The 15,708-nt window shown below is 35.3% G+C and overlaps 1 protein-coding gene across 1 annotated transcript in view; it reads right to left on the reverse strand.

Annotated features, from left to right (window-relative positions):
• LOC100164670 (zinc finger SWIM domain-containing protein 5) overlaps positions 1 to 15,708 on the reverse strand; it is a 62,642-nt gene that overhangs the window by 37,770 nt on the left and 9,164 nt on the right. Inside the window, exon 2 of the mRNA XM_001952573.5 lies at positions 335 to 440. Coding sequence (XP_001952608.2) covers positions 335 to 440 — 106 coding nt within the window. The remainder of the gene's footprint in view (positions 1 to 334; positions 441 to 15,708) is intronic.

The following is a 15,708-nucleotide window of genomic DNA, read 5'->3' on the forward strand; positions in this document are numbered from 1 at the left end:
CCAAAGTACTAAACTATTATTAGTATTATTTTTAGGGTGTTTTTATATTATTATACTTTTAAATAATAATTACTATTATAAATTTTATAACAGTAAAAATGTTTATCTATTTGTTTAATCTTTGAATGAGTAATAAATTATTAAAATACAAATTACTACTAGAGCGCGCCACCAGAGCGGGACCCGACAATAAAGAGCACTACTGATTTGTGTTAATTGGTTGGGGAGTTGCACGGGCATGTATTATAATAATTTCGATATTGCAGGGTCGTGTCTTAAAATATTTACTATGTATACTGCCGTATAATATATTATAATATTGAGTATTTTTTACCTGTCAAAGCTGACCGACACTTTGTGTGTTTTGTTCTCTTGGTCGGGATGGTTGTACGACGGTGATCCGGGTCTCTGGTTCCACACCACACCACTCAGATGGAATCCTATAACATGACAAACGCACACTTGTTAGTCACCTATTATACAAAAATATTAAAAAATATATAGAATAAAAATATTATATATCGCCACGCCGCCGGAGAGTGGATGGCGTCTCGGAAATGTGCAATTTCAAACCTATAGAGATTTGCACGATACCGATATACGATACGAGACGCACCACAGTGCTGTAAAACACGAAATAACAATGATATAACATACAATAAACGTACGCAAGCGTACGACGACGCGAAAAATCCTCTTTAAGCATATTACAATATATATTATATAGAAACTGCGCGTATACAATGCGTAAATAATATATCGTATAATATATATGTATATATTGTAATAATACTTGTACGCACGCGATTCTCACATGCATTTGTCTGGGGGATTTGTGACGTGCAGGGGACCCAGGAGGACTATTGATCCGGCATTGTAAATTATTCGGAACTCGGCAATAAAAGCAAAAGAAAGGAGACGGGGACATTAAATTTTCAACGTTTGTTTTAGGGCTTTAATAAAAACGAGGTGCGGCTTTATTACTTGGATTATAAAACAATACAAAGATTGACACCGACGGATTTCCAAAGCTATTTTTTTTCCTTTCTTTTTAGTATACCATTGCGGGGCTGTTGTATATATACAATATACTTTACCACGCGGCACGACCCGAGGAATTTTGGAGAACCGACAGTTTACTGAAAGAGCAAATGAAAAATGACTGCGTTGTTAATCAATACATAAAAGTTTTTTTGTATATATGTATATAAAAGAAAACATTATATTATATGGAGCCGTATCCACGCCCAACAGAGTCAGATCTGTGGCTGTTCGGGGGGGATGAGTAGGGGAGAGGGGTTTCTATCGCTGAGGTGCAGTTCAAAGGAAAAACTATAATACGTGACCCTACAATACTACCTAAGCGTTGTATACACATAATTTGTATTAGGAGGCCGAGGTCTGATTTCGTCTCTTCGTTGTCGAAAGAATTTTCAACATAAAACCACCACTGGCATTAACGGACGGTAATTATATATTTCATATTAATATAAAATGTACATACAAGAAACGATTTACAATGGTACATGTTTGGTATAAATATACGACAGAGGTCCTGGTGACGATACACACGTGCGCTGGAGTTCGAAAAGCTCCCGACCGAGAAATACCTCCCCCCACGGGCCTCCCGATCAAACCACACTCAACCACCCCTGCAACCACACTGCAACTGCCGTGACATTTGCGTCCTCCACCACCGGTCGAGACCACGTGCGGTGCACGAGTAATGATAACACCACGTACACGAAATACGGCCCGGAGATCTCGTCGGTGAACGGCCTTGACGCGTGCGTGTCGTGCGTGCGGCACCGGCAACGCAGCATCCCACACGCGGTGGAATGACAATGCGTCCGGTAAAGATCGTCGCGCGACCGTGTACGTTTATTTATATTTTATTATATCAGACGTGTGAGCGGCGCGCACGCACACGTATTGTCGTAATAATACGACACGTACGTGTGCGTATATGATATTAATATTATATACGGCAAAAAAAATTATAAGTGAAAAAAAAACAACAAAAGTGACGTCATTATTGTCGTGTCGGCTGCGGCGGCGGCGGACAGGTTCAGTGGCCGTGTTGCCGTGTCAAGGCCATCGTACCCCAGTCCACCCGACCACCGCCCTCCCACCCACCAACGGACCGTCGTCATCATCATCCACTGCCGCGGCCGCTACTGCACCGCCGCTGCACCCGCGACCGACGACGACGACGACGCCACCGTCGTGTTTTTATATACACAGTATACACATACAATAATAATAATATATACATTTATAATAGCGTAAAAGAGTTATGGACGTGTACAACCGGCAACGTTGCATCACTGCCGAGGAATACAGCGAGGTGGTATTTTACACACACATATAATATACACATGTGATCTCGACCGCGGTCGACATGGACCGTGAAAGGAATCGGGACACGGAAAACAACGAAAATCGATAAATTATACGAAAAAAAATAAATTCCGACGGGTTTACCAACTCTTCTTTTTTGGTGTTTGGACCTGAAAAATCCTTTTTGTCAACTAACAGAAACATGCGTAACTGAACGGCGAACAGACATGATGATAATAAAATTATGTACGTCGGCGCACAGCAGCGATGTCGTTGGGGGGACACGGAGCGATGACGAATAATAATCATTTTTTTTTCAAAGTATTCAGTAATAATAGTAATAACGATGGAAAAAAAAGACACCGACCGTGCACACGCGTTTTCGGTGCGTATTGATCTCTAGTCCGAGGGGCGGCGCGATACTTTACACAACGCCGTCGCCACCGCCGCGCTATTGCCAGCAGGCACTTATGGGACTCTCCAGCCGCAGCGCCGCAAACGCACACACACATCTAGGTACAGTTTTTTTTCATATAATTTGTTTTACAATAGTTTATTTAAAAAAATAAAAAATTTTCTTTTCGTCAAACGTTGAATGTGCGAGACGTTATATAATAATATATTAATATCGTTTCGCTCTCATATAACCCGCGTGGATTATAATATTATAACCTGCTATAGTTAGGTCAGGTATACTGTGAACACGGTTATAGCACAGGACGAACGGCAGACGATCGTCCGAAAGACTATGTGCGCATAGGTCACGGAGATATTTAAACACACGCAGCCACAGCCACGGAGTATATATACAATGAATGGGCCGAAATACGCGAGAGGGGCGGTGGTATATATATACATATAGGCACGTAAATAGTATTGTAGACACCGTAGTATGTATTATATATATATAGTATATAGTATATATATATACTATACAGTAGTGTATTTATATATACGCACACACACAAGAGTGAATGAAAACCGTGTCAAGGTGAGTGCGGCGGAGGCGGTAGAGGGGAAGCATGGTCCGTATTACGGCGAGGTCATGCGATCCGAAGCGGAGAGAAGAGTAGGCGGCGGTGAGGGGGGAACGCGCCGTCGAACGTTGCCTGATAGGAGGGTGTGGAGAGCGCGGGGTTAGCGTAGTAAAAGTCGACGGTTTGTTGTTTTCGTTCTCTTCCGCGCGGCGGCGGTCTTTCCCCGTCTCTCTTTCCGTTTCCGGAAAACACGCGTTCCTTCCACCTCCACCGTCCCACAGCACCGCGAACATTCGTCCTAGCCGGAGATCATCAGCTGACTGCTGTACCCTCCCCTACATCGTCGTATATACACGTGTAAATAATATGCTGTTTGTGTATAATATAAATACCGAGAAAACTCGGAAAACAACGGTAAAATTAGCGGAATCCAACTGCAGCACGCGCGATTGCACCGCGGGAGACGGCCAGCACGCAGATGCAGTAGGAAACGGTGTCGTCACAATATTGTATTACATGACGTACGTTCGGTCCTCGAAAATTTGCTTTTTTTTTTATCATTATACCGACTACGCGGTATATACACGTGTAGTTGTCATCGTGTATAAATAAGGGCCCCACAACGTTCTAAACCACGGACTTTGCCAAACACACACTACGTACAAATTATACGCACAGAGACTTTGGCCCCGGCGACTACGATTAAGTACACGATAATACGCGGCGCGCGTTCCCCGAAAACACCTAACGCCACAGCCGCGCACCTATCCGCGCCGCGGAGTGCCAAATTTTGAGTTCTTATCTGGGAACGCGCACTCCTGGAGCTGCCAAACTTCGAAATCGTATTGCCAAACGACGATGTGACCCTCTCTCTATATACTGCCTCCGACTCAGTGCCCCTTCCTCCCCATCTGGCCACTTTTCAATAATAATCCTTGCCAGCGTTTTCTGGCCAAAATCATCCAAGCCCTCACCTCCCCGTTAGCCCACTACACCATACCCACCACTGCAGCGGCCGCCCTGGGCCGGGCCGGTCCGCATGTACGTTTTTAAACGGAAACCTCGGATATTCGGGCCAACAAAGCCCGATGCCAAATATTCACAAAGTATGTCTGGAATAGGAGCCAAAAAGCTTAAAATATACAACGGTTCCGTTTGTTTTTGATCGGGAGACTTTTTGAAGGATGTGGCATGCTCGAAACGAAACTCGCCCGAAGACCTTACGACCCCCTTTCCCACCACATTTTGTTTGCACGGTGAACCACGGAGAAGTGCGGCTACTCGTAACTCGAAAAAGCACATGTATTGCATGTATTACATATATAATATTATATAATTGTATTGGGTTTGTATAATCGAGCCTACTACAACGAGTGTGTTCACGCATCTTGTATATACACAAGTGTACGTTTATTTTTGGGAAAAAAACACTTTTTAATTATTATTGTCGTTATATAACAACATATCGCTGGCAGAACTAATTGCTCGTTTTTGAATTTAGTAAGTCATAACGTACTTAGTATTATGTATAATGTTTGACTTCCAAGCACAATAGATAAACACATGCGCAGTATAATAATATCCCGCGAAAGACAATGCGAATTTAAGTCCTATATTATACAGAAGATGGACGATGCGAACCGGTGCGGAACGCGTTTATTTGGTAGCATCAGATAAAAAAACAACATGGCGGCCGATAAGGATTTTTAATGACCGTTGAATTTGCAAGCTAAGCCAATATTTTAAGACTGCCAAGACGTATCATTCATTTTTTGGCCGAATTTCCAGCTCCGATAGCGTGGGGGCCGCGTGCAGGGGTTATAACAGGCAATTGGTTGTCTTTCGTGTGTATGCGAGACGACAACTAGCGTGCAATCGGATGGTAGATTCAGAATATTATACAAGAAAATAATATAACGGAACAATTTACACCTTTGAAAATAATACTTGCTGGTTATTTGTATGCATAATAGACAAATGCATATTCGCTTCGGAACGTTGTTTTTCTTTGTCTACGTTGCCGTCGTGAAAACCGAGGAATTATATAACTATATAAGTATACGAAATAAAATTTAAATAATTATAACGTATAGATGGGTGATGGGTTATACAGCTGTAATTTAACGCATTTTTAAATGAAATAAAATCGTAATAATATCATACAATGTTGCAGTATGAGAAGATGCTCGTTTTGATTGTGCGCGTAACACTGCAGAGTTCTTAAAATATTTCCGGACGGTGTAATTGATACATTAGTAACGCCAAAAAGAAAGTCGTAACGTACTGGGGTACAAATAATAGGTATACTGTGAATTGGTGAATTGTCGTATAATACAAAGCCACCATAATATACACCTATATTATAGTACTACGATGTAGGTACATACGTGACAAATAAAACGAGTTTTTCTCATATTCTTATTTTACATTATATATCATAATATAATTTTCGGTTTCGTGGTGATTAAAAAAAATTATTTCGCTAAAATTTTGCAAAAGTCGTTTTGAATACGAGGATAGGAAATATGGCGGAGAAACGCGTGTTTCGCAAATCGCAATTTAACAATTAACAGCACATCACAAATGGCGAACATAACGTGTAGATGCCTACAAAAAAAAACTGTTTTCCACCGAAACAATATTAGCACCAAAAACTTGAAACCACACACACTTAGTGCAAAATCGATGTTAAGACGATTCAATATGTACGCAAGCGGAACGGTTGTCGCACAGTCGTCGTATCGAAAAACTCTCGACCAAAAAAACGGTGGGGCTGTATACGGAGCGGCATCCAAACGATATTATTTATATAGTTTATAATCATCGGCCACCAATCGATAGACGGACACGCGCTTAGGATATAATATATTATTATTATTATTATAACAATAATGCCGTACGGAGCCGAGAGACCTATGACCGAGCACGTATGGGGCTCGCGAGGCTAGGGGACGAACCGTATGAATATCGTTGTTCTTTTTAATACATATATTATTATTACAAATAAATTAATATAAAACGAGAGTGGTGGTTGTGGAGTTAGTAATGTATGTTAGTAATATATGTGTTATAGGAACGAGAACAAAAAAATAATAATATATTATATTGTCCTATACAGTATTTTTTTTTCTTTCGTTCAGTATAAATAATAACGAACAAACGACACACAACACGTGTGCCCAACACCCCCTACCCCGCCCGCACACACACATATACAAATAGTAATAAAAAAGGTACCTCCAGCCCCCACCACGAGCACAGAACATACTATAATAATATGATGACTAGAGGCCGAACGCAGCACCGACTACGATATTGTGTGTTCGGTGGCGCGCGCGATCGGCGACCGGCGAGTTCGATAGGGGTTGTATGGATAACTTTGTATTCGGCAGCGAGTGGTAGGAACGCGGAGGGAGGCGATAAATTAGAAATGACTATTAGGCCACGGGGAGGAAATTTACATGAAAATCGCTGGCGAGCCTCCGCGCGTCCACGTGTGCATTCGGCACGGATCGATGTGCGTTGCGCGCGCGTGTGTGCGTGAGCATATAAGCCGCGCGAGCAAGCCAACAGGGGATGAATCACCGTCGTCGAGCGCGCGGCCTGCGGACGACAGACACGACACGTCCACCGCCGCTCTGCGCGTTTTTATGTATATATATATATATATATATATATATATATATATATATATGTATACATAATGCGTGTGTACTTTGATACGCGGGAGGAGGAGGCGGCGTACGGATAGAATGGGAAAACTGATAGTTGGGGGTGTGGGGGGAAGCAGAAAAAAATCCCCTACAAACGGCGATAGTCGTTTAGCGAGAGAGGTCGTTGAACGCACGCGCCAAATATTGGCCGCCGCCGACTGAAATGTCAGTTGTTCCTCCTATATAATATACACGCGAGAGGCGACTCGGTGTCGAGGCGACGCGGCTGTGTATTTTTCGCGGTCACGTGACACGGAAGCGTACGCGACGGACGACGACGACCGCCGCGCCGCCCCGCTACGTAGAATGTGGCTGTGACGTCGTCGCCTCTTCTTCTTTTCTCTCACTATATATTATAATTAATACTATGACATTAAATATTATACTATTATAATATGTTATCTTCGTATGTATGTATGTATGTATGTATGTATGTATGTATGTATGTATGTATGTATGTATGTATGCATGCATGCATGTATGTATGCATATGTGTGTGAGTGTGTGTGTGTATGTACTTAAACAATACAATAAAAAACCAGTGTTTTTTTTTCTTAACCGAATAGATAACGCAATAGTTTTAACTCAAAAAAATGTATTTAAATGTTTGTTTATTGTATATAATTTGATATGTGATATACGTTGATAGCTAAACGTTGATAAGTTTTTTTTTAGAAAAATATTAGTTGTCGTTTTGTATAAAACGTAAAACTATTGAGAAAAAAATACTCATATATATGGTTAAAGTGAATCTACATTTAAAATTATATAAAAAGAATTAACTGAAAAGAATGATGATTGTCTTACATTTAAAAAAAAATTCTTATGAGTGAACCACATCGAGTCCTTGTGAAAATGTTTTAACGCTAAACACTTCTTTTTTTTGCATTCGGCAGGTTTCCAATACGTTACATAATATTAAATATAGTATCATGGTGTGACTATAATACTATAATGTACAGATGGTCTGAAATTATCATTTATTTTGTTATAAAATAAATTCTACCAAATTTGTTTTTTGGATATACATCATAACAGTAACCACCATTTATGCCATTTTATTTATTTATTATACTTGTACATACTTAAATTATACATTGAATTATCAGAATTCAATATAAAAATGCTTGACAGAATTGTATATAAAAGACATTAGACAGACACACTCGTTAATAAACTAACACTAATAGCGTGCAATATTATAGGCATTATTTAATTCTGCAGGATATGCTCGATAAAAGTAGAAAATAAATGTCAGTATAATTATGTATACATTCTCCAATATAACATTAAAAATTGAAACTAACTACGCTATGTTTGTACAAAATACCAAACGATACTATTGAAATTCATTAAAAAATAATCATAATAACGTCCGAATAATTACGTATATTCTTTGACATGAAAATAACAGACATAACTAAGGTTAAGCCAAATGCGAAACTGTCATAAATGTCATACAATAAAACGAATATAATTTATGAAAATATGCTTATTGTACTATAATATATGGGTGGTTTCTTTATGAAGAATTTTAATATAATATCAAATTTCCAATATTCAACGATGGAATTCTACTATTGAACACTATATCCATCGCTATCCACTAAACGTATACATGGTTAAATAGTTTAGAAAAACGATGAAACTCAATATATTAGACCCTATTATTTTGATATTAAATTGAAATAATGCCATTAAGATGATAATATAATATCCTTAATATGCGCGATAGTTAAAGTGTAATTCGATTTTAATTAAAACAGACTTGGGGCATTAGAATCGATCTGCAGACTTACAAAGTTTTAACGAGAAATAGTTAGAAATTAATTTGGACTACTAAATTACTTACTCTTATGCAGACATGAAAATTATGGTTTATTATAGAAATACTGACATTTATATTTCAAATATGGTAAAGAATTAACATTTTAGGAAATTCACCTCAAAAACTTGGCTAACAACATCTTAAATACATTAATTCGAACATCAAACTTACAATGTTTCAATAGGATTAATACTACCAAGTCTATATTATTATATAGACTAGACACATTTTGATTTTTTTTTTCAAAAATTCATTATAGTTGGACAGTTTTTATGAGTATGATGTAAGTTATAAATATTATACATTTATTTTGAAGTCAGATCTCGTTGGTGGCACTGAAAATTGGCTACCTTCATTCATTGTTTTATTGAAATGATAAAGCCTTAATTTCAGTGCCACCTTTCGATCAAAGGGTTGTCTACAAAAAAACAAATGCATAATATATATTTATTTTAAAACTGACTTAAGCCCTCCTTCATAGAAAGTAGAAACCAACCAGTTAATTGTATTAAAGGAAATAGTGAAACACGATTATCTTTCAATTATTAAGTGTTATATTATACTTTTATAATATTATATAGGTAACTTAAAAATAAATATTATTCCAAATCCCCTACATTTGTATTTGTTATCACATTTTTCATTTCAAGGCAAACTAAATGGTCTATACAGTAATTATTAAAAAATTATATAGACAATGACGATGACATAAAATAATGCAATCTTCATATACATTTTGTAGTTATTCCAAATATATTTGCTAATTTGCATTAATTTAATTTTTAACCAAGAAAATTGATAGAATCACAATATTTTAACAAAAAAATAGTAAAATGCATCTTATTTTATTGACGCATTGTTGTAATTTAACGATATTTACCTTTTTATATCCATAGTTACATAAAATTATGATAAGAATTCTTGAATATTAAAATGTTTATTTTGTATAGCTATTAAAATTATACCAACATAAAAGGAATTATAAGTTTATGTTGAGCACTAGTTATATACATTAAAAATATTAATAAACAACTAGATAAATTAGTTAATATACGACTCTAAATTCTAATTAAAATAAGACGTTCTTATCCAAGGTCCTATACATTTGCTAATGTGCTTAGTGCCTTAGTTAAAACAGGAGGTTAGGTGTTACAGCATTAACCTACTATATCATCTTAATATAATAAATAGACTTGTTTTCAATTACACAAAAAAATTAAGAAGTTTTAAAACATAAATTATAATTAATTTAACTTTCTATGACTCAATTTCTAGAGATAAATATTAATTTCATATGATATTAAAGAATTGAAACAATTAAAAAGGTATACCAAATATAAACTACAAATAAATTATATTCACAAAAAGTAGGTAATTAATTAATTTTAATAATCTTAAAATATTTTTAAGAATTTAAAAATGCACCTACGATTATTATATCATTTACCATAAAATATGAATTATTATAATGTGTCTTAGTCCTTAGACAGATTAAATGTCTGAATATAATAATATATGAAAAACAATCGTTATTATTGTAAAAAATAATAGATAACTATTATAAATTATTAATATAAATATAATATAACATAAATAGGCACGTACATAATTTGTAGGTATTAAATTTGTAAATTGTAAGGTATACGAGAGAATGCTTCAACCACAATTCCACAGCCAAAAAACGCTAGTTGTGAGCAGGAGCACTGATCAAGCACTCAATCCCCAATAAAATGTATTAGTTCAACACTAATGTAAATATGGATATTATAAATATAATGTAGGATAAATTAAAACGATAAAATCGTATCAACAAAAATAATCGAATGCAGTTATCATGTTTATTTTGTTAAGTAATGAGTTTAAAATCTTGCACAATATTCAAGTTGTCAAGAGCTAATATAGGTATTATTTTACGTAATGTGCGAATTGTAAAAACCAACTAACAAGAGCAGTGATCGGTATATATAATTACTATTAGAATATTATAGAAGTCATCAATAAGTAGATACTAAATTATATTTTCAATTTAAACATTTTGAGTATATTAATTATGCTTATATTATAAAGATGATTGTTGTCCGTTTCTGAGTAATTAACAACCAAAATAATATTTTGTTAATTTTATTTTTCATTTGAATATTAAATCATATTGATGTATATACTAAACGTTTTTTTTCCTTGTGGAAAAAATGAAATCTCAAAAGAATTACACACTATAATATAAACTGGTTAAAAATCCATAAAAATAATAAGAGTAAACTTTTAGCACATATTTAATAAAACAAAATTATATTTTTTAGGAACTATTGATTATGACTGGATTTTAGGAACATAATGTTAATCTAACTAGTAGGAATGTAACGAAAAATCATAAGGTAAAACCAGTTTCAAAAATGCTATTAAAAATATTTTAAAATCTTGTTTTTATTAATTTATATTTTCCCTCGGATTGATGACTTTATTTTTAATACATAGTAGTAAATGAACAAAAAAAATATTTATATTAGGTACTTAGGTATATCTTTTAAAAATTAATTCGATCGAAACGTATTTAAAATGCTAAACATGAAGCTGCAAATGAGATTTCGTCAGCGGTGGGCGTTTCAAATTATTAATTAGTTGTTTGAACAGAATTTCATTGGCACTCTAATCCCAAGAATAATATTTCAATGGCCATTTTTTATCATAAATAAATACGAAAGTATGTATAATATTATAATATTATAGCTTTGATCTTAGCAGTGTCATATTGTGCAGCAGTGTGTTTGCTACTTTTAAACCCCACCAGGCAGGCAGGCCAACACAACAGCCATCGGTTCGTTTTATTAGTAGGCGATTAAATTATTATTTTATAACATATTATTATTATTATTATAATGGATTTGAGCATAATATATTAGGACTGCGGCGCGGTACCGCAGCAGGTCTCTAAACAAAGGAAAATCGATTTTTAATGAATCACTGTACATTATACAATAAAAATACAGAATGACAATATCACGACATTGCGAAATAAATGTGTTTTAACAACACCCCGCACTAACATTTTACATGTATATCCATTAATACACAATAAAAGGAACCGCACACACACAATATAATAATATATTTAATACGCAGCTATAATATTATAATGCCCGAGCTGCAGCAGTCCTCCGCCGCAAGACATGGCAACGCTGCGGTGTCGCGCAAACACGGGTCTCTGTTCGTCGCGCATTATATAGTACCCTTTTAGTAATAAATAAGTATCGTATACTATGTATATAATAATAATAATATATTATAATATAGAAATTATTTCCACTGCAGCAGTATAATAACATAAACGCGCAAACACAGCCATCGTCGTTTTATAATGGTCTGGTTTTATGTTAATGACGTGCGTGCGCGTGCGAGTCCGTGAGTCTTTCTTAAAATATGTATAAAAAATATTGTTAAACAAAAAGAACCGGTCCCGCGCCGAATGGCATGCTATATACAAGTTCCGGTTAATGTATATATGGTGTATGTGCACATGTGTGTGTGTGTATGTGTCTTTATGTGTGTATACACAATATTATAACGGATTTTTGCTCACCGCTTGTGCGCAATTTTTTTTCTTTCCGGAAACGGATGTACGACCATCAATTTTATAACGTTCCAATTACAGTACAAATTAAACCAGCAATGGGTGTGTGTGTGTGTGTGTGTGTTGTGTGATGTGTTTTTCTTAACAATGTATTAATATCAATAATCATTTTTCCTATTGCCGCTCAAAGGCTGAAATATGATTAATATTATAATAGATGAGACTCGAAGAAAAATGACACGCCCACTTCATAAACAGCTGAGCGCATTGTAGTATAATAGATTTCGTTTTTATTTCGTAGTTTCGCAGTCATTCAACGGTTTTAAATGGGTAACTGTTGGTATACGCTTAAACGCGAAAAAAAATTAAAGCACCCGTTGGGCCGAATAACGAAAAAGAAAAGTTATAAAACGTATGATATAAAATCTAATACAGCTTGATAGTTTAGGAAAATGAAACTATTTCAACGAAGATACGAGTTTGTTGTGATATATACTGTTGATATCTGTACATAACCACGAGTTCGCGAATTTAAGTGAAAATATTACACATGTCCAACGAGGACGTCATTGAAGAACTCGATTTTCGAAAAAATGTTTCCTGGCTATGTATTATACTATTGTATTTCCAGGAACGGCAATATTAATAAGAAAGCGAGTTTATTTAATCAGTTATAATAAATTCTTATATACCACTGTCGCCGTGCACAGTGGGACACCCAAACTTTAGCAATTTCGAGAAAATATCGAGTTTAGTCTTTCTGGAATAAATATTCCTGCGATTAAAGTGTAAAAGAAATACACATACAATAAATATTATATATAATGGAAAACACTTAGTTTTGTCGTAGTCGGTGCACCGTCGCTGCTAACTGCTGTCGATTTGCTTTATGGATATAAAGACCGAAAAATATTTTAAATTCTGAGTACACATTTAAACAAAAACATCGAATCACTTTATCACCAACTTTCGTACGCGTACCTATAATTCGTATTTTGTAAGCAGGTGTGCCTTATACAATTTCAGAATATGAGTGAGTCATGTGAACAAAAAAATTTACAAAAGTATTTATACAATTATAGATGTGTGCATTAGAACAAAAATTAATTGTCTTCATAAAATACTCGTTATAATATATACTTTAAAATAAGCTACCGAACGCATTGATGTGCACTGTTGAAAAATAGCACACGTAAAATTGTATAATTTATTTTTTTTTTTTTTGCAATACACAATACATTTCATAAGAAAAACCGTTCGGTTCGTCTTGAATTATTAATTAAATCTAATTTCGAAACTTTACGTGTTTTAAGGCAAAAAAATTCCATCAGAATCTTATGCAAATTATCCAATCCGCCGTAAAATATAGACAAAACGTACGTATAGATATATTTTATTCATTATACAGTGTTTCAAAAGGTAAATTGAACAAAGATGGAGTCTTCGTCTATATGTTTATACGCGTATGTTCTAAGTAAATGAATAAAACAAATTCCAATTTGAAAATGTAATTTTTTGTATTTTATAATTTTGATTTGGGAACACTCGGATATAGACATACAATAGTATAGTCCGTCACCGTCGTCGTCATTTCAATATTAGTCAGTATATTATTATTATTTTTTTCTTTTTTATATATGAATTCACAGAGATAATAATAACAATAATACATTATGTAGTACAAAATTTGAGTAGATATTATTATTTTATTATTATTATACGCACCATCGAGTAAAAATTTCAAAGGCAAAAATAATAATTATTTTTTCATAAAGTGCAGATCGCATGTACTCTGTACGCATAACCAACTGATATATTCTATTGCACATAGGTACCTATATCATTGGACTGGAGGGAAAACTCAAAATACCGAGAGCATAATAATATTATGCATCTGTTGCCATTTACATCACAGCAATAGTTGGCAGGAATGCATTGATTTTCCGCTGCTGTTGATGCTCACTCACACGCACGCACACCCTTTGTTAGTTTTTGACGAAATAACGGACTCGCGCATTTCTAATAAGTTTTGGCGAGAGGGCACACTCGACTAATGTATAAATAATATTATATACTCAAGTCCGGAAGTTACCAATTACAAGTGGCTTTTGAACGGGACGACCACCTTGCACTATACCGCGTGCGTTACACACTCGAAACATAAAACCATCACATCGTGTATTTAAAAAATAAAACACACCAACGATCGCTATGACAACTAGTACGGGATATTATAATATATAGCTACAACATCCATGGAAGTCGGTTATTAATTATTATCATATTATCATTGTCGCTCGGCCCAGCGGCAATCCCGAATGCGGTTTCTCTCCGCTCAAAGTGCGTTTACGATATTTTTCATATATTATACATTTTATATTAACAATGAGAATTTGAATATTTTTAATTATGTTAAGTGGCCCGCTAATACTTTCCTGATAAATATTCAACATAAATTTACATTTAATGGTAATTCGGTTTTTTTTTTTTTTTATTATATAATATATTTATATTTTAATTCTTTGTTTCGGTCGAAACAAAAACCCAGAATAAATAATAAAGCTTAGGTTTTAGCGAATAGATTAAAATAAATATTAAAAAATAAAACCTCGCGGACAGCGACGTGTAACCACCTAAAGGCTAAAATAATAATATTATGTGCGCGGCGTTCCAGAGCTCCACCGGGAAACACGCGAAGTCCGTAACATATCGGTCCGGTCACCCACACGGCACACCACCCCCCATCGTCGTCACATGGTTTTCACGCGTTGACGCTTTTTCAGCCGTTTGTTCTCTGTTCACCTTGTACATAATATACAAGTGTAATTTCATTACGGACATTTCAATGCGGTTGATGGGTGATTGGCGGTGGGGTTGATGAAGGGGTGGTTGAGAGAGAAACTGTTATAATTGAGAATTGTTTATTACACTTCGCGTGTTTTCAGCGATTGCGTATATTTATGTAGCACCATCACATAATGTAGTGTTTAACACGAACCATGCTTTTGGTTTTTTTTACAGACCTCCTATTATCAGTGTTAACTTTTTGAAGGCCATTGACAGTTTTATTTCTATACAGGTTTTGAGTGTATAAATAATATTATAGTACCTATAGTATTATAGTGACTGTCAATATTTATCGGCGAAAATATTATGTTTGATACGAGGAATACGTATATCTAATGTTCGTTAATTCATGCGTATAGGCAGTGGCGCAACTAGGGCTAAAATTTTGGGGGGGGCTGTAGCCCCCACCTGATATTGCATAAAAAGTAACCCGTG

The sequence above is a fragment of the Acyrthosiphon pisum genome, chromosome A3 (assembly GCF_005508785.2).
Source record: "Acyrthosiphon pisum isolate AL4f chromosome A3, pea_aphid_22Mar2018_4r6ur, whole genome shotgun sequence".
NCBI classification, from domain to species: domain Eukaryota; kingdom Metazoa; phylum Arthropoda; class Insecta; order Hemiptera; family Aphididae; genus Acyrthosiphon; species Acyrthosiphon pisum.